The 21351-nt window shown below is 45.1% G+C and overlaps 1 protein-coding gene across 2 annotated transcripts in view; it reads left to right on the top strand.

The window, feature by feature from the left end:
• The window catches only part of sema4gb (sema domain, immunoglobulin domain (Ig), transmembrane domain (TM) and short cytoplasmic domain, (semaphorin) 4Gb), a 161894-nt gene that overhangs the window by 123818 nt on the left and 16725 nt on the right, over nucleotides 1–21351 (top strand). For both annotated transcript variants that reach the window (XM_080205893.1, XM_080205894.1), the window contains one exon: nucleotides 6724–6899. In XM_080205893.1, coding sequence (XP_080062019.1) covers nucleotides 6724–6899 — 176 coding nt within the window. The remainder of the gene's footprint in view (nucleotides 1–6723; nucleotides 6900–21351) is intronic.

The following is a 21351-nucleotide window of genomic DNA, read 5'->3' as shown; positions in this document are numbered from 1 at the left end:
TTTTTTTTTTTACACAGAGGGTGATGGGTGTCTGGAACTCGCTGCTGAGGGAGATAGTGGAAGCAGATACGATAGTGACTTTTAAGGAGCATCTTGACAAATACATGAATGGGATGGGAATAGAAGGATGTGGTCCCAGGAAGAGTAGGGGGTTTTAATTCAGATGGGCAGCATGGTCGATGCACGCTTGGAGAGCAGAAGGGCCTGTTCCTGTTTCTGTCTCTTTGTTCAATGATTCTTCTTTGCCTGGCATTTTCCAGATGATAAAGCTTTAAATCCTGGTGTCCCCTCAACAGTTCTGGAGGGTAATAATGGTAATGTAATCCAGAGGCCTGGGCTAATGTTCTGGGAGATGTGAGTTCAAATCCCACCTGGTAACTGGAGGAGTTTAAATTCAATTTATCTACATTTAGATCTGGACTAAAATGCTCGATTCATTGTGATTGCAAAACTACCAGATTCTCATAAAATTCCATCTGGTTCACTTATGTCCTTGAGGCTTCACCATCAGTGTCACTTTGTTCTCTCCCAAGAGCTATCTTTATCTTTAACGCAGCCCTCGCTGCTCTGATTCCATTGCTTCTTATTTTAAACTAAGCAATGGCATGATTAAGAAGAGGCGGATGAATGTCCCTCATACTGCAGTGCAATGGAGCTGAGGTTACATCAGTCGAAGTGGTTATTAACCCAGCGTGCTTCAACAATTAAATCATCTCAACCGCAGATGCTAATTCAGCCCTCTCGTAAGGTCAGGTCTTGTATCTATTCTGCAAATGTCTCCTTGACAGCCACCATTTAAATGGTAATAATCCAAAGTGTATTTATATACAGGAGCGCATGGTGGAAAAATACAAAGAGATCAAAGCTCATTTACCTTTTATTAGCTGTTCGGGTTTTGAAAAGAAGTTTAAAGTTTAGTGTCACAAGCAAGCTTACATTAACACTGCAGTGAAGTTACTGTGAAAATCCCCTAGTTGCCGCACTCCAGTGCCTGTTTGGGTAACACTGAGGGAGAATTTAGCATGGCCAATGCACCTAACCGGCACGTCTTTCAGAATGTGGGAGGAAACCCACACAGACACGGGGTGAACATGCAAACTCGACACAGACAGTGACCCAAGCCAGGAATTGAACCTGGGTCCCTGGCGCTGTGAGGCAGCAGTGCTAACCACTGTGCTACCATGCTGCCGGGCTGAGGCCGCTTTAGTTTCGATGTCTTTCCTTGTTCTACGGCTGGTGATTAACATTGGAGTGCGGTTTCAGCAGCATTGTTGGCATTTTGCCCATGTGGCAATTGCCAGCGATGACAGTGAGTGCCAGCAGCTCACCGAATGACGTCTGTATAACCAATTATTTTTGAACTCAGGTACTTGATTAATGCTCTGTTTCAGTGTGGAGATTTGTCACACAGACAGGAAGGTCTGGATTCAATGCCAGGCCTGTCACCCATTAGCGTACCTCAGTTATGGATGCTTTTTGGGCAAGTAAATCCAAAATTCTGTAACTGAACTCCAAATGTTCCATCACGTCATTACTCACTGTCCCACGCCTGCCTCTGATCCAACAATGCTTCAATTTTCAATTTCTTCTCCTTGTTTTCAAATCCCTCCATGGCTCTCCCACCATCTGTCTTTGCAATCTCCTCCAGCTCTGATATGTCACGATCTCCGCTTTCCTCCATTCCAGACATCCCTAACTTTAACTACTCCACTGCCGGTGGTTAGGCCTTAGGTTGCCAAGGTTGTAAACTCACAAATTCTCTCCCTAACCATTTATGAGGCTCCTTAAAACCTTCCTTCATGACCAAGTCTTTGATTGTCTGCTCGGATACCTCCTCTGGATGCTCTGGTTTCCTCCCCGAGTCCAAAGATGTACAGGTTAGATCGATTGGCAATGCCAAATTGCCCCTTAGTGGTAGGGGGACAATCTAGGGTAAATGTGTGGGCTTATGGGGATAGTGCCTGGTCGGATTGTGGGCAGTGCAGACTTGATGGGCTGAATGGCCTCCTTCTGCCCTGTAGGATTCAATGATTCTCCTTTGGCTCAGTGAATAATTTAAACACTCCCTTGAAGCACCTTGGAATTGTTTGTACTGTCTTAAGTTATTGTTGCTGTTCTGTTAGGATGGAACCTGGCTTTAATAATGAAGCTTTGTGGCTGCCCCAATGCTTCTTGCTGGTGGATTTAGTTCCTTCTCTGCTTTTTCCCATCATGCACACAAATGTTTATGCATAAATTAACAGATGTGAACTCATGAAAGAAAGAGAGGGAATTCAATGTCAGGTATCCAGATGCACTTTCCAAAAATAATCACTGGATTGTGCTCCGGAATGGGATCGCTGCCACATAGACACTGAAGCACGTGAACAGTTGCACATAGTGACAGGAGGAATACATTCAGTTAGGCTCACTAGGCTGATACCAGAGATGAGGGGGTTGGACTATGAAGAGTGACTAAATAGACTAGGTATGTACTTGTTGGAGTTTAGAAGGATGAGGGGGGGATCTTATAGAGACGTATAAGATAATGAAGGGGATGGATAGGGTAGAGGTAGAGAGATTCTTCCCGCTTAGAAAGGATAGCAGGACTAGAGGGCACAGCCTCAAGATAAGGGGGGGACAGTTTAGATCGGAGTTGAGGAGGAACTTCTTCACTCAAAGGGTGGTGAATCTCTGGAATTCTCTGCCCGTTGAAGTGGTGGAGGCTGCCTCGCTAAATATATTTAAGTCATGGGTAGATAGGTTTTTGATAGACAAGGGAAATAAGGGTTATGGGGAGAGGGCGGGAAAGTGGAACTGATCCACTTCAGATCAGCCATGATCTTATTGAATGGCGGGGCAGGCTCGAAGAGCTAGATGGCCTACTCCTGCTCCTATTTCGTATGTTCTTATGTTCAGATCTCTGAGTCTTTCTGCCATTCATTAGACTATGGCTAGAATCATAGAAACCCTACAGTGCAGAAGGAGGCCATTCAGCCCATCGAGTCTGCACTGACAACAGGCTCTATCCCCACAACCCCACAGATTTAATTACCCTTAATGCTATCATGCAACTACTAAACATATAACATCCCTTAATCTTCTATTCTCAAGCAAATTACAAGCCTAGTCTGTACAGCCTGTCCTCCTTATTTAACCATTTAGGTCTTGATATTAGCCTGGTGAAACACAGAACTGTTACAATGCAAGAGGAGACCAGTTGGCCCATCATGTCTGCACAGGCTAGGATTTCCCTGCTCTGTATGATTCGGCAGCATGGTGGCACAGTGGTTAGCACTGCTGCCTTTCAGTGCCAGGGACCCGGGTTTGATTATGGCATCGGGTCACTGCCTATGTGGAGTTTGCACATTCTCCCCATGTCTGCATGGGTTTCCTCCGGGTGCTCTGGTTTCCTCCCACAGTCCAAAGATGTACAAGTTAGGTTGATTGGCCATGCTAAATTGTCCCTTAGTGTTTGGGGGATTAGCAGGGGAAGTATGTGGGGTTATGCGATTAGGGCCTGGGTGGGATTGTGGTTGGTGCACACTCGATGGGCTGGATGGCCTCCTTCTGCTCTGTAGGGATTAGGGTCATAGACGTTTACAGTATGGAAACAGGCCCTTCGGCCCAACTGTCCATGTTACCCTTTTTTTTGAAACCCCTAAGCGAATCCCAATTGCCCGCATTTGGCCCATATCCCTCTATACCCATGTAACTATCCAAATGTTTTATAGATTTAGATTCTATGCATTTAGATTCAGTGACTCAGGGCGAGCCTTTCACGGCCCTTCCTGCCGGCAGGAACTACAGATCCTGTAGAAGATGGGTGAGTTCCTCGGTGGTGGGGTAGGCGAGACATACAAATGGCATTGACTTCGGCAGGACCGGAAATCCCACTGACGGCCAGCGGTGAGCCACTCGCGCTGCTGGAAAACCCGCTGCGGGTGAGGAAAATCCCAGCCTCTTGATGGACGTTTTGTTCAGAAGAGAAAAGTCACATCATGGTTATAAGTTCCTCAACAATGTACCTTTGGTCCTGGTGGAAAATTCACAGCTGATGGTTTCACCTCCTTCCATTCCAGTTTGTGGACAAATCTAAAATCTTTGTACTTGGAGAGAGATGTTGTCTCGCGGGTTGTTGTTTTCTGACAACCTGTCATTTAAGACATTGAAATTTGACTTCTCAAGTGGGAGTGGTACTGGCCTGATGAATACACTCATTGTTTTCACTGGAGGAATGTAATCTGAATAAGCTGTAAATGCACCACTGCACTGCATTAACCCTGTCAACACCGAAATGCCTGTGTTCACCAGAGTCCAAGGAGCTGATAAGAGAACATGCGGAATAGTTAGCAGGATCACATGTGGGTTATTCGAGTACGGACCACTCTCCGTACTGGAGGTTGGGGTGGGTGCTGTCTCTTGCCCATTGAGAATCCCAGACACCCCATAACCCCCGATACCACATATGCAGATCCAAAATAGGAGAACAAAAAAAAAATCTCCTAAATCATAGGTTCGGGCGGGGAGAAAAAGAAAGATAATGCAAAGTTTATGTGGCTTTTAGACTGATAGGTCTTAGAGTAAAATGGTATCCCTATAGTGTTGGACGAGGCCATTCAGCCCATTGAGATTGTACCGTCTCTCTGACGGAGCATCCTGCCTAGACTCTATGTAACCCCACTATCTACCTGGTTAATCACCAATAATGTACACATTTTGGGACACTAAGGGGCAATTTAACCTGGCCAATCCACTTAACCTACACATCTTTGGACAATAAGGGAGAATTTAGCATGGCCAATCCACCCAACCTGCACACCTTTGGACTGTGGGTGGAAACCCATGCAGACACGGGGAGAACATGCAACCTCCACATAGACAGTTGCCCAAGGCTGGAATTGAACCCAGGTCCCTGGCGCTGTGAGCAGCAGTGCTAAGCATTGTGCCACCATGCGTCTGCCTACTTGGGAATCAATCACCGCAATGAGGAGTTGCCAAGCCAAATATATGAATTTGACTGACGCAGTCAGGATCGATAGAAGGCAAAAGAGAGAGTCAAAGGGCCAATCAACCACATCGAGACTTTGCAACATCCTTGCATGAGTTATAGTGCATAGGAAATCCTAAAAAGGCTGAGATCTCATTTGCCTTTGACCATTCTGATACTCACATGATGGAAGCAATAATGGATTTGCTAACTAATCATAGACAACTGGGTCTCAGTTACTGAGTCTACAACAAGCACAGACATGGCACAGGGAAGATGTGATTTGGAGATGCCAGCATTGGTCTGGGCTAAACACAGTAAGAAGTCTCACAACACCAGGTTAAAGTCCATTAGGTCTATTTGATGGCAAACTTGATGCCCCAGTGTCCGTTGACCTTGAGCGGGAATTTCTGACCTTGCTGGATTGAGGCCATAAAATCCCACCCTTTAGCCCAAAATTGAGCATGTCTGGGATCTCTGAACATTACTGATGACTTCCCCTGGGTCTGCATTTAGAACCTCTTGTTCTGTCTTAGTGACCCTGGGTGCAGTGCAGGGAAAAATTTCCAATTCTGTAGACGAGATGAAACTTGGGACGTGAGGAGTATAGCGAGAGAAACCAAGAATGGTCGGAAATGAGATGGGAAAACTTCAACACTGAAAAATGCAAAATGATATGTTTTGGTGGGAAGAATGAGGAACAACAATATAAAATTAATTCTAAAGTGGGTGTAGGAACAGAGGAACTGTAGGGTATATTTGTTGAATGTAGCAAATTGAGAAAGTGGTTAGTAAGGCATTAGAATCCTTAACTTTATGAACTGAAGCATAGAATACTATAGCCCGAGATTCATAGAATCATAGCAACCCTACTGTGCAGAAGAAGCCATTCAGCCCATTGATTACTGCACCAACTCTCTGACAGTGTAGCTACCCAGGTTTTCACCTGCCCTATCCCTGTAACCCTACAATCACAAACCACAGATTAGAGATTAATCTTTAATTAAAGATTAATAAATAAAACACTGGTTTAGTCTCAACTGAAGCATTTGTGTCCAAATTGTGGGCACTATACATGAGGAAGGACATGAAGGCATTGGAGAGAATGCAGACAAGTTTCACAAGAATGGTTCTAGGGATGAGAGACTTCTGTTACATGAATAGATTGGCAAAACTGGATCTGTCCTCCTTGGAGAAGAGAAGGTAGAGAGGAGATTTGATAGAGAAGCTCAAAATCAAGAAGGGTCTGAGCAGAATAGACAGAGTGAAACTGTCCCCAGTGATGGAAGGACCAGAGGTCACTGATTTCAAAATGAATAGCAAATGAACCAGAGGCAACATGAGGTAAAATAATTTGATGCAGTAAATGGTTAGGATCTGGAATGAATTGTTGACACAGATTCAACCAAAGAGAATTGGCTAAATACTTGAAGAGAGATTTGCAGGGCCGTGGGGAAATGATAGGGGAGTGGAATGAGCTGAGCTGTTCCTGACGAGAGCCAACATGGATATGACAGGCTGAGTGGCCTCCTTCTTTGCTGCAACCATTCTATGATTCGATTAGTACCCCACTGCTCTGAAATGCCATTTGTCTTACGTTATATCCTATGAAAATGCTGATTTTTGCTTTAAGCCGCAGGATCCATAGTAAACCTGGAGGTAGCCAGGCGGCAACTGGCAATGGCTAGCAGTAACAGTGCGATATGTACGCATACAAATAGATATCTTCCCATCTTGAATATTTTGTGTTGCAGAGCGATGAGGGAGGAATGAGAACGCTACAGAGGAAGTGGACTTCTTTTCTGAAGGCCCGTGTTGTGTGTTTGATCCCAGAGTTTGGCTTCTATTTCAACATCATGAAGAGTACCTACGCTCTGGAGCAAGGAGACTGGCAGAATACCGTATTCTACGGGGTGTTTGTATCGCAATGGTATGTATAAATACTGCATTCAGGAAATGATGACGGTGACACAAGCAAAAATACCATATGGTTTCTGTGGACAGCACAGGACCGAGGGAGTGCAGCCCTGCCAAAGGTGCTGCCGTTTGTGAAATGCTAAGTCGTGGGGATGGTGGAGGGGAGGGGGGATTTTTCTAGGTCCATTTGAATACAAGGCATGAGTGCGGACTCAACATTCAGAAAGCAACCATGTATAAAATATACTGTTTTGTAAATGTGGCTCTTTGACATCAGCCCATGCACGCTTTACAATGTACACGGGAAGGCGATGACCTCGTGGTATTATTGCTGGACTATTAATCTAGAAACTCAGCTAATGCTCTGAGGACCCGAGTTCGAATCCCACCACGGCAGCTAGTGGAATTTGAATTCAATAAAAAAAAAAATCTGGAAACCATTGCCAATTGTTGGAAAAACCCAGCTCGTTCACGAATGTCCTTCAGGGAAGGAAATCTGCCGTCCTTACCTGGTTCTGCCCTACGTGTGATTCCAGAGCCACAGCAATGTGGTTGACTCTCAACTGCCCTCCAAGGGCAACTAGGGATGGGCAATAAATGCTGGCCAGCCAGCGACAGCCATGTCCCATGAAGAAATAAAAAAAATCCCCTACTGAAAGCACACATTTAAAATCTAACCCCAAGATAAGAATAAATGGATTTCAAATAACATTAATTGAAATTGAAGAGAGAGGTAACTTTCCACACTCTGAGCAGGTGTGAGGGTACATCCAGGTAGCAGACCTGTACCATTAACAGTTACATTTTCCTGACGGTTTATACAAGCGATTAACAATTCCCTGGGAAATGTGCACAGTTCTACACAGTTCACTATGGGCATTAATTACCCATTTGAGAGCAGCACGTGGTGTTGGGTGGGAAGGCCATCCATAACCCAGGCCATTCCAGACTTAAGGCAGGAGCAGTGGCAGGAAGGCAATGGGATCTCTAGCACACCCATCTGATTAAATTCCCCCCAACCAACTAAACTCATGGGTGAGTGAGGGGAGGGGGGGCATTAAACTTGGCCCAATAGATAGATGGTCTTAAGATCAGTCGTCAAAATGTTTCCAAGTTCCAGGGAGAAGGTTAAAAAAAACCGGAGGTGGGGTGGGGTCGCCTTCTACAAGACCGGAAGATCCCACCGGCAGAAAGGGTCACAAAATCCCACCCATCGGATTCTGACAACCAGCAGGCAAGGGAGATCTCCATTCATCTGCAGAAAATCTCAGCAGGTCTGACAGCATCTGTGGAGAGAGAATAGAGCCAATGTTTCGAGTCTGGATGACCCTTCGTTAGAGCCAGACTCGAAACATTAGCTCTATTCTCTCTCCACAAATGCTGTCAGACCTGCTGAGATTTTCCAGCATATTTTGTTTTTGAAAGAACGTTGCGTTATCGAGTCCTTGCTTCAGGTTTATGTGATTAAACAAGAATTGAAAAAGGAAAATGACATTGTTAATGTGACTGCTTGGCCAAAGATATTCAGGGCAAGACCTAGGAAAGCATAACCGTTTATAACTAGCCTTTCCTGATCCAGTAACTGTAGCGATCCTGATCCAAGCTGAGTCCCATTTGGAAATAGAATGGCCTTGCGGAAACTATTGACCTTGGGTCACAAGAGAGTGGAAAGTAGAGCAAGCCTACCCAAAATGTCCATCTGTGCACTTTTTGCAGTCACTTCATTAAAGTAAAACAGAAAGCAGTTTGTAACGTGTTCTGCTTGCTAAATAATTCACTTCCACTCAGCAGCTGCTTATTTCATTTCTGAAAATAAATGCTGGAAATTACATTTTGACTGGCTCAGCTGGTCCTACCAACTAAACAATGGATCCAGGGAAATGATGACATCTCGATATATCCAACCTTTCCTCGATCCCCACTGCAGCGTAGTCAGGTGCTTTAATGGTCATCCTTGGAGATAAAAGGAAGACACAGTCTAGGGCTGCTTTATACAAGCCTGGGGGTGACATGTTGGCACAGTGGTTAGCACTGCTGCTTCACAGCGGGTTCAATTCCCGGCTTGGGTCACTATCCGTGTGGAGTTTGCACATTCTCCCCGTGTCTGCATGGGTTTCCTCCTGGTGCTCCTGTTTTCTCCCATAATACAAAGATGTGCGGGTTAGGTGAATTGGTCATGCTAAATTGCCCCTAGAGCCAGGGGGATTAGCAGGGTAAATATGCGGGGTTACGGGAATAGGGCCTGGGTGGGACTGTGGTCGTTGCTGACATGACAGGCCGAATGGCCTCCTACTGCACTGTAGGGATTCTAGGATTCTGTGAACATCTAATCATCACACGATTCAGTGGTTAACTGAAAGTAATCATGGGAAATGTGGCAGGCATTTTGCAAATGCGCTCCCTCAAGCAGTAACAGGATAACCAGATAGTCTGTTATTTTGATGTAGATTACAGGTTAGAATCATAGAATCCCCTACAGTGCAGAAGAATCCATTTGGCCCATTGAGCTTGATAAACAGAGTACTGTTAAGGTTCAGGTTACAAACGCCAAGGTGTTTTATGAAGCCTTCTTGAATCATATGTTTTGCATCTTGAAATGGTCTAGGATAAGCATGAGATGTTCCATTTCAGGTGTGATTGAAAAGACCCACAAGGGAGCTTTTATCAAATAAAGTTTATTTAAGAATATAGTTAACATGTATAGTAAGAAACGTAGCAAGAACTTTTATCAATTACAAACAAGAAACAAAACAATCACTATAATGTTTAACCCTTGACAAAGATCTCTAATATTTGTCCCAATCAAACCAAAATCCTTGCCTTAGACAAAACCCTATAAACAGTTTCGCCACAGCAAAATCTACTGCTCACGTGATAATGGAAATTGAGTCCTTTGGTTGAAGTCTACAGTTCTCTGGATTCACTCCGAACGGTTTGAAGACAAGACAGCTTCCCAAAACACCAGAGAGACTCTGGTCTAGCTCCCAACAACAGCATTTTCATCATTTAGATAAACAAGATTTTGTATTCGGCTAACCAACAGAATTTTCAAAAATAACAGGGAGAGAGAGGGAAAACACTTATTTTTAGCTTGCTGTTCCTTCTAAAACTGAAACTGAAAATGAACTGTTACCTGACTTGCCCCCAGTTTGTCTCCACTTAACACTGACATTACCTGAGGCTGTGAGCATGAATTAAAAAAAATCTCTTAAAGGTACACTAACATCACAGTACAAAAGCGTGAGATTCATAGAAACTCTAAGTGCAGAAGAGGCCATTTGGCCCATTGAGTCTGCACCAACTCTCTGACAGAGTATCTTTCCTATGCTCTTTCCCCCTGCCTTACTCCTGTAATCCCACACATTTACCAGGCTCAATCTAACCTACATGTCTTTTTGGGCATGGCCAATCCACCTAACCTGCACATCTTTGGGTTGTGGGAGGAAACCGGAGCACTGGGAAGAAACCCACGGGTGCCGGGGCAGTGCAGGTGAAGGATTGTGAGTTGGGGGGGTGGGGTGGGCGGAGGCGGAGGTGGAGAGAGAGAAACAATTATTTATTTCTGGATAGCTAAGCTCAGATGAACCAAATCTCTTTCACCCCCATGTGTATCTTGTGACCTTTCGAAGCTCTCTACAAAGTTTGTTAATCGGTGCTGAGAATTTAATTGCATCTTTAATTGGAAATGTATGTGTGATGATCTTGTGACGCGTTTAGTGGGCCTTCTCAATGTGCTGGGTCATATGTACGCAGTCTCTTCAGTTTTATAGAACAATTATTTCTAGTTAGTTATGAACTAGGGTATTATCTGAAAGAGGATGACAGCTGCGTAACAATGAGAGGTAATTCGGCAAGGCTAACGCTCTGTAGATGGTCACAACTGTCTACAATGACCGCTTGAGCACTGTTGACCTTCCATGGCATCAGATCCAGGCATACCCATGCTCAGCAGTAACACTCATTGGCAAGTGGGCCCACCGTGTGGTTATTCTCTGACCGTGAATCCGAAAGTAGAAATGAGGCTTAAGTGTAGCAGTAATGGTTCTTTAATTTGTGAAAACCACTGCAGGAAGAGCCAAGGATTTTCCTGTCCTGCCCAGCCAGGGTAGGGGGTGTGAGGGGTACCATTGACCTCAGGTGGGGTTTTCTGGTTTTGGGGCTTCTGTCTCTTGAGTAAGAAGTTTGTGTATTCAAGCCCCACGCCAGAGACCTGAGCGCAAAATCTAGGCTGATACTCCCTTACTGTCTCTTGACAGAGCTCAGCTGGATGTAAAAAAAACCCCAGGATGATATCTGGAAGAAAAGCAGGGGCATTCTCCATGGTGACCTGCCCAATATATATCCTGAGATCGACATGACTAAAACAGATTATTTGGTCGTTCTCATTTTATTTAAGGAGAGGCAATGGCGTAGCGGTATTGTCATAGAATCATAGAATCCCTACAGTGCAGGAGGAGACCATTTGGCCCATCGAGCCTGCACCAACACCAACCCACTCAGGTCCTGTCCCCTTAACCCCAAGTATTTACCCTGCTAATCCTCCTGATACTAAGGGGCAATTTAGCATAGCCAATCCACCTAACCTGCACAGCTTTGAACTGGCAACCCAGCGACCCAGAATAATGGTCTGGGGACCTGCGTTCGAATCCCACCATGGCAGATGGTGGAATTTGACTTCACTGAAAAAGAAATCTGGAATTAAATGTCTAATGGTTACTATCAAACCATTGTAGTAAAAATCCATCTGGTTCAATCAGGTCCTTTAGGGAAGGAAATCTGCCATCCTTACCTGGTCTGCTCTACACGTAACTCCAGAGCCACAACAATGTAAAATGGCCACTCATGGGCAATTAGGCAATAAATGCTGGCCTGACCAGCGACGCTCACATCCTGTGAACGAAAGAAATTGTTTGGGGGATCTTGCTGGGTTTAAATTGCCTGTTGCATTTCCTATATTTACAACAGTGACCACACTTCAAAAAGCACTTCATTGGCTGGGAAGCAGTTTGGGAATAGCCAGAGATCTTAAAAAGCAATGCATAAAACCTGGAAAACATTTCCAGAGTTTTGTGTTTTCATTTCAGATTGACATAATTGCAGCTTTTGCTGTATAAATCGGTGTCTGTCCAACCTTCTCTCTTTCTTACTCTCTCTAATTTTCTCTCTCTCTTTAGTTCCCTGACTGTTACAAAGTACAGCACGGGAACAGGCCCTTCAGCCCTCCAAGCCTGTCCCGGTCATGGTGCCCTAACTAAAAACCTTCTGCCCTTATTGCATCCATATCCTTTTATTCCTGCCCTATTCATGTACCCATCCAGATGTCTCTTAAATGTTGCTAGTGTGCCTGCTTGCGCTACATCTTCTGGCAGCGCGTTCCAGGCACCCATCACTTTCTGCATGAAAAACTTCCTCTACACATCCCCTTTAAATTTCCCCCCCTCTCACCTTGAACCTGTGCCCCCTTATAATTGACACTTGCGCCCCAGTAAAAAGTTTCTGACTATCCACGCTGTCTATGCCTCTCGTAATTTTGTAGACCTCCGCCAGATATTTTGTAGACCTCTTATCAGGTCTATCTTTGTTCCCACTTGAGCGACAGGTCTGTCAATTGTCCTCCCATCAGTGCTGAGTTGGGTAAATGAATGGCGCGGATGTCCGGTGTAGTCGTGTGTAAGTGATGCAGCATGGCAAGTGACGCTGTGTGGATGCACAAGTGTATAAAAGATCAACTCTTGTCAGCGCTTGTTAAGTTCAATCTCCCAGCGGAGTGTATTAAAGAGACTTGTTTGGTGACTGTTCTTTATGTGGAACTCAAAGATTGCAGTGAATAATCATGTCTTCATTCTGCTTTCTGACTGCATTTTAACCTGAGGGAACAAGCTGAAGTCTGCTGGATGAAGTGCTGCAGTTATATGTAACATGAACTAAAATGTGTTTAATCAGGTGTATGATTGCAGCCCAGAGGGACAACATAACAATCAACTCATTGAATCCTGGAATAGTTAGAACGTAGAGGCGACCATTCGATCCATTGAGTTCATGCCACCTCTTTGTCAGAGGAACTTATCTAATCCCGTTTCGCTCTCAGGTTTCCCTCTGGTTCTTCCTACACATTGCTTTTCCTTCACTTGCTTGTCCAACTGTGACGGCTCAAAGGAGGCCATTTGGCCCATCCTGTCAACATCAGCTTTCCAAAACGAGCATCATGACTTTGTGCCATTGCCCTGTCTTTTCCCTGTAGCCTTGCACATTGTTTCTATCCAAATAATCATCTAATTCCCTCTTGAATGTCGCGATTGAAGCTGCTTCCACTACACCTCCAGGCAGACCATTCTAGACCGCAACCAATCGCTGTGTCAAAAGGATTTTTCTTACATCACATTTGCTTCTTTTGCAAATCACTTTAAATCTGTGCCCTCTCATTTGTGATCCTTTTACAAGCGGAAACAGTTTCCCCCTATCCACTCTGTCCAGCCCCCTCATGGTTTTGAACATCTCTAACAAATTTCCTCTTGGCTTTCTTCTTTCCAAGGAGAACAGTCCCAACATCTCTAATCTATTCTCAGCACTGAAGTTTCTCATCCCTGGAACCATTCTTGTAAACCTTTTCTCTCTCCAAGGTGTTCACATTCTTCCTATAGTGTGGCACCCAGAACTGTGCACAATATTCCAGCTGAGGTCTAACTAGTGTTTGTATAAATTCAGCACAACCGTCTTGCACTTGTACTTTATGCCCCGATTAATAAAGCCCAGAATACGGTAAGCTTTATTAACTGCTCTCTTCAGTCCTGCCACCTTCAATGAACTACACACATTTACACTCAGGTCCCTCTGCTCCTGCAGCCCCTTTAAGAATTTTACCTCTTGTTTTATATTGTCTATTGTCCCTTTTGAAATCCACAATTGAATCTGCCTCAACCTGTGCATCGCATTCCAAATTTTAGCCCATGCCAAGCTTGCTTCTTTTGCCAATCGCCTTAAATTCTGACAGTGGGAACAGTTTATCTCTATGTTCTATCTAGAATGCACACGGCTTTTGGAAACTTCAAACATACCTAGTCTCAACCTTCCCTCCCCTGAAGCGTCTCCAAGCTATCCAGCTAACTGAATTCTCCTGAAACCATTCTCAGAACTCTCTTCTGCACCTCATCCAAAATCTTCACATTCATCCCACAGTGCGGTGTCCAATACTGGACACAATATCCTGTGTGATGCATGTTTTGTTGTGTAATAAGTCCTCGGAGGCAGAAGTCTCTTCACCAAAATCCCTTTCTTTACAAGTCTGACAACAGCATACAGAATGCTTTCAGTCACCAGTCTACGCTAGGAGTCCCAGAGGAACTGGCATGCTTGGTTAAGTACAAAGCAAAAGGGTCCCTGATTGGCCTATTAATTTGGTCCTTAATCAGGGAGTTCATATTCTGATTGCCTGATTAAAGTCAGGAACAAAATTAAACTTCATTGTAAACTTCGTACATCTTGGGCTGAATGGCCTCTTTCTGCACCAGACCTTTTTTATGTTTCCATTGTAATCTTGGTGAAGAAAAGAAAAACTTTACATATGCATGGCCCTTTCATGAACATAAGTGTCATACAGGCATCTGGGCCAAGCCCAGCCTATTCCCAGTGGATGGGTCAGATTAAAGTTGGGCTTGCGTTTCTCTAAGTAACTAAATCCAGCAGAATGTTCAGGTAAACTAATCCATTTACAAGCTTGTATAGGAAATTTGAGGTTTAGTATCATTGGACTTGTGTTAATATAGCACCTTTCCTGATCCCACGATATTTTACAAGCGTCTATAGTCATAGAATCACTACAGTACAGAAGGTTATTTGGCCTGTTGAGTCTGTATGACCACAATCTCACCCAGGCTCTATCCCCGTGACCCTCATTTACTCCGCTGGTCTCCATCACACTAGGATCAATTGAGTATGGTCAATCCACTTAACCTGCCCATCTTTGGGAGGAAACTGGAGCACCCGGATGAAACCCATGCAGATTAATTAAATACTTTTGAAATGTGGTCATTGTTGGTGTGTAGGAAACGCAGCCATCAATCTCCATGCAACAAGCTCCCACAGACTGCACCTTCCAAATCTGACCTCTACCACCTAAAAGACAAGGGCAGCAGAGACTTGGGAAGGCCAGCACACGCAGCTCCCCGCTCCAACTCGCTCACCATTCCTGACTCGGAAATGCATCACTTCACAAGATCAATATCCTGCAATTCCCTCCCAACAGCACTTTGGGTGTGCCTACACCATATAAGCTGCAGTGTATCGAGGAAACAGCTCACCGCCACCTTCTCAGGGACAAGTAGGTGTGGGTAAAACATGCTGGCCTTGCCAACTATGCCCGCATCCCACGCATTGATGCTGTTTGGGAGATGAGTATTTTCCAGGACACCGGGAAGGACTCCCACACTCTTCCTGGAAATAGTCGGATCTTTTACATCTACTTGAGAGAGCAGACCTCCAATTCACATCCCATCGGAGAAAGCTGGGGGGATTAGGCTATTGAATTGGATGATCAACCATGATTGTGATGAATGGCAGAGCAGGTTTGAAGACCTGAATGGCTTCCTCCTGCTCCTACATTCTATGTTTCCATCTTTCTATAAAAGATGCTGCCTCCAACAGTGTGGCACCTATTCAGTACTGCATCCCTGCTCATGGACTCAGTCACTGCAGGCCGTTAACCTTCCAACAGGGCGATGTCTTTCTCCAATACCACACTCTTTCTGATGCACTGCAGGTCTATTTATCAGAGCACAAAATGAAATGTCCCTGAGCAGCTTTGTCACGCAATCTAGCCCCATGAAACAGTGGCTCACAATAGAAAGAAGGAATGTGGCTGGATAGTTCCAGTTATACCTGCGCTGTGCTCTACTTCTCATTGTGTGATAGTGGATTGAATCTCATTGCAAAGAGAATGGCATAACCGTTACTTTACTATACTCATAATCCAGAGACCAAATCTATTTGATTTGATTTGATTTATTGTTATCACATGTATTAACATACAGTGAAAAGTATTGTTTCTTGTGTGCTATACAGACAAAGCACACCGTTCATAGAGAAGGAAATGAGAGAGTGCAGAATGTAGTGTTACAGTCATAGCCAGGGTGTAGAGAAAGATCAGTTTAATCTAATGATGTAGAGACATGAGTTCAATCCCAAATTTGACTACAGTTTGTAAACGTATGTGGAATTAAAATGTTTGCATTAGTAATGATTATGGGGATAGGGTGGGGCAGAGGGCCTGGGTAAGATACTTTGCCAGAGAGTTGGTGCAGATTTGATGGGCCGAATGGCCTTTCTGCACTGTAGTGATTCTAGAATATTCTCCAATGAACATGAAACTACTGGATTATCATTAAAAACTCCACCTGATTATGTGCCTCCAGACCCAGCAGTGTGGTTGACTCTTAATTATCCTTTGAAATAGCTTAGCAATCCACCCAATTACGGGAAATTAAGAGTGGGAAATAAATTTTGACTTTGCCCGCAACATCCCATGGAGAGATGCTGGTATTGTCGCAGGACAACTAGTGCAGAGGTCTAGACTAATCCTCTGGGGGCCATGGGTTCAAATCCCACCATAGCTGATGAGGGAATTTAAATTCAATAAGTAAGTATGGAATATAAAGCTCATCTCATTAATGGCGACCACAACAACTAGCTTCAACTGTTATAAAAAAATCCATCCGGTTCACTAACGTTCTTTAGGGAAGGAAATCCACCTGGTCTGGCCGATATGTGACTCCAGACCCACAGCAATGTGGTTGACTCTTAAATGCCCTCTAAAATAGCCTAGCAAATCACTCAGTCCAAAGGCAATTAGGGATGGACAATAAATGCTGGCGTTGCCAGCAATAGCACAGCGGCACAGTGGTTAGCATTGCTGCCTCACAGCGCCAGGGAGCTGGGTTTGATTTCCAGCCTGGGTCTCCGTCTGTGTGGAGTCTGCACATTCTCTCCGTGTCTGTGTGGTTCCCTCCGGGTGCTCTGGTTTCCTCCCAAGTCTGAAAGACGTGTTGGTTAGGGTGCACTGACCCGAACAGGTGCCGGACTGTAGTGACTAGGGGAATTTCACAGTAACTTCGTTGCAGTGTTAATGTAAGCCTTAATTGTCTCTAATAAATAAACTTTTACTTCAGAATATATTTTAAAAATCCCCTCTAATGTTATTTCAGTGAATAGTACTTTTAGTTATATATTTCACAGAATCATAGAATCCTACAGTGCAGAAGGAGACCCGTTGAGTCTGCACTGCCCACAATTCCACTCCGGCCCTATCCCTATGCGTTGACCCTAGCTAATCCCCCTGACACTAAGGGATAACTTTAGCATGGCCAGTACACCTAACCCACACATCTTTGAACTGTGGGAGGAAACCGGAGCACCCGGAGGAAACCCACGCAGACACGGGGAGAACGTGCAGACTCTGCACAGACAGTGACCCAAGGCCGGGAATCGAACCTGGACCTCTGGCGCTGTGAGGCAGCAGTACTAACCATGGCAACCCATTTTGCATAGTTGTGTGCACTCCCCATTTTCGAGTGGATGCCTTATTCCTGAACTGTGCACGCGTGCAGCTCAGAGGGTAAACATTGCTTGGCAGCGATGAACACATCCCATAAATGAAGTTTTAACAAAACAACCCTGTTTGCTTACTTAAAAAAACTTGGAGAATGTTAGTTTTTGGAACATTTTATCCACTCGAGTCTTGATGTCTCTTCATTTCTCGGCAACTTTATTTTCCCACGAATCCTGTCCCCGTCATAAGAATGGAATAATAAGAAAAGCGATGGGCTGTAATGTGAGCGCAAATATTCCCCAATTAACTCTGTTGGAAAGGAGAATTGAATTTCACGGTTAGAAAATGAGAAACTTCAGTATCTTGGAGATGGATTACGTGTACCTGAATCAGATGTATTGTTTCTCTGTTAGATTGGTCACGCCTGCTTTGGGACAGCCATTATGGATTGCTGATGTGTTTGTCAGTAATGCGAGCATGATTAATCATCCAGGAAGGGGCAGTGCTCACACATGGCAGAGAGCTGAGTCATTTTAGGAATGATACAATCTTTTGAGACACGGGGTCATCCCACTGGGCTTTTCTCTCTCCCACTTTCTAACCTCCAAGTTAGAATCACAGAATCGTTGTAGAATCCCTACAGTGCAGAAGGAGGCTATTCAGCCCATTGAGAACAATCCCATCTGGGGTCTATCCCCAAGCATTTACCCTGCTAATCCCCCTGGCATGAAGGAGCAATTTAACATGGGCAATCCACCTAACCTGTATATCTCTGGACTGAGAGAGGAAACTGAGGCACCCAGAGGAAACCTGCGCAGATATCGGGGAACGTGCGGACTCCACGCACTCACCCAAGGTCGGAATTGAACCCGGATCCCTGGTGCTGTGAGGCAGCAGTGAGAACCACTGTGCCACCCATTAAGCTGCCTGAGTATCTTTCACCAAATTAACTGAAGTCAAAATCAGGAGAGACGTGTAGCAACAACCTACATTTATATGGCATCTTTAATGTTGTAAAATAGCAGGCGCTTTTCAGGAGCATTGTCAAGCAAAGCAGGCAGTGAACTGATACCTTCCAGTTTTACACTCATGTCTGAGGCAAAAATTAGTCCCAGTGAATTCACCGAAAGGGCAGGATTTTCCAGCCATGCTCGCGATCCAAAGATGGGCGGGTTAGGTGCATTGGCCATGCTAAATTCCCTTTAGTGTCCCAAGATGTGTAGGTTAAAGGGATTAGTGGGATAAATATGTGGGGTTACGGGGATAGGGGCTTGGGTGGGAGTGTTGTCGGTGTAGATGTGATGAGTGGAATGGCTTCCTCCTGCATTGTTGCCCATTTTACATTGCTGCTTGAGCTAAACTTACCCCCATTGAATTAGCAATGGTGCATTTCCTCATACAGACTGCTCCGACTGGGTGCTGGGTTCACTGTTTTACTTTGAGTGTAACAAACTGGGAGTTACTTGATTTGTTTGCCACTCCTTCATGCATAATTGCCACTATTTCTTTGGGATGCCTGAGCATTCCTGAAAGCTCCCTGCTTCAGAAAACTTGGAGTTTTCAGTGTTTTATTGGACCCGTTTCATGGGAAAAGGCTTGGAAACCAAATGAAGCAGGAATGAAGACGGATAGACCTAGAATCCACCCCACACCCCCCTATCTCCCCCACCCTCTCGCCTATCCCTTTGCTGGCCAGCATATTGGTGTGCCATCATAGTCCCACTGTAAGGAAGAGTTGGCAAACAGTGACCATTACAAGCCTGGGCTCAGCAAACCAGGGCATGGGGGAGGATAACAATGATCTTTCACTATTTAACCAACCCATATCCCCTCCCTGGTCCACTTTGAAGTATCCTCAGGATCTTCTTTGGAGAGAGGTTTCCATACAGAAGGTCTGGCAGCTCTGGCCATTTGTGAAATAACTCCTCAGAGGTCGGTGCCCCTTCTCCCGATTCCCTTTATTTACAAACTTATCTCTATTCCTAAGAGTGTTTCAGGTACACAGTCAGAATCTGGAGACCTAGTAGACCTGATACTTCCACACTTGTGTACATAGGTGAGACTCCCTGATCAGGCAGGCAATCATTCCTCAATCAGGGAGCTCATAATCAACATTTGCACAGTGCTGCGAGGTTGCTTCTCTGTCGAGTCACCCTCTCTGCACTTTACCTGCAATGATGGCCTTCCATTGTACTGAAGGACCTATTATAATCCCTCCAGCTTCAGGAGCTCACTGGCCTTAGCTGGTCAGTGACCACCGACTGCTCATTAATTGACCAATCAAACAAAAATGACACTGGGCGTGTCACGCCAAAGCAAAACTCCTGTCCTTTGGCGTAATGTTGACCCACCTATTTTCTCCTTCTTTGGCTGTTGTGTTCATTAAGCATCCTGTTTAGATTGTGTAACAGCAGGCACCAATGGTCCGTACATCCATGTCTAATTACACTGTGCGTCAACCCAGAGTAAAACCCACACCACAGTCACTTGCCATTCCTCTCTGACAACTTCCGCCAGGCTAATGAGGTTGGCTTGCTAGAATATGAAGTATGATGAGTTCTAATCGATGGTTAAATCAGGGAGCCTCATGCTCACTATTTAAAGCAGGTATGTCAGACTCCCAGCCTGCATTCAGCAGGGAGTAACTGGACAGCTGGCTGTGTACAGATGTTGCAACTGTACAGGGCACTGGTGAGGCCGGAGCTGGAGTATGGTGTGCAGTTTTGGTCGCCGCACTTGCGCAAGGATATTTTGGCCTTGGAGGGAGTGCAGAGGAGGTTCACTAGGCTGATACCGGAGTTGAGAGGGTTGAGCTATGAGGAGAGGCTGAATAAACTGGGCTTGTATTCATTAGAGTTTAGAAGGATGAGGGGAGATCTCATTGAGACATATAAGATGATGAATGGGATGGATAGGATAGAGGTGGAGAGGTTCTTCCCGCTCAGAAAGGACAGCAGGACTAGGGGGCACAGCCTCAAGATAAGGGGGGGACAGTTTAGAATGGAGTTGAGGAGGAACTTCTTCACTCAAAGGGTGGTGAATCTCTGGAATTTTCTGCCCGTTGAAGTGGTGGAGGCTGCCTCGCTAAATATTTTTAAGACGCGGGTTGAAGGGTTTTTGGTAGGCAAGGGGATTAAGGGTTATGGGGAGAAAGCGGGAACGTGGAACTGAGCCACTTCAGATCAGCCATGATCTTATTGAATGGCGGGGCAGGCTCGAGGGGCTAGATGGCCTACTCCTGCTCCTATTTCTTATGTTCTTATGTTCTAATGTGTGGTGTAAATAAAGTAACTTGGTGATGGGACTTTCGCCTCCATGGAGTTATTACATCTCTGTGCTATTTTGACAGATGGATGTCCAGCTCTGATTGGGTGCATTCATCACATGACCTCTCACCCCCACATTGCCGCCATTACCCCCGGCCTTCCCCAGCCAATTGGAAAGGGAGACAGTTCTTTGTTACCCAACTGGATTAACCTTAACTGCCAGTGGAGGTCCCTTCTCCCAGTTGCTGATCTTGCCAATGTTTTCACAGCTAAAGTGCTCAAAGAAAATGGGGGGAAAAAATCTAATTTTGTTTAATACCCCTGCGACTTCTGAGTTTGCTCGTGGCAGTGTCCTGGGTATGAATCTTCAACTCCAGGACAAGTTTGAGAGTTGGCAGCATCAGGTAATCACCTAGAAAATAAAGAAATCAAACTCTCAAGCGATTGTGCACTGGAAGGGGGAAGGTGTGACACTAACAAGGAGTGATGTAAGATCACTGGGCTGCATGACGGCACAGTGGTTAGCACTGCTGCCTCACAGCACCAGGGACCCGGGTTCCATTCCTGGCTTGAGTCACTGTCTGTGTGGAGTTTGCACATTCTTCAAGTATCTGTGTGGGTTTCCTCCCCCATGCCAAAGATGTGTGGATTAGGTGGAT

The sequence above is a fragment of the Carcharhinus amblyrhynchos genome, chromosome 17 (genome assembly GCF_965287045.1).
Source record: "Carcharhinus amblyrhynchos chromosome 17, sCarAmb.v2.hapA, whole genome shotgun sequence".
NCBI lineage: Eukaryota > Metazoa > Chordata > Chondrichthyes > Carcharhiniformes > Carcharhinidae > Carcharhinus > Carcharhinus amblyrhynchos.
Note: the sequence above shows the minus strand (reverse complement) of the source record. Positions and strands in the feature narration are given on the sequence as shown.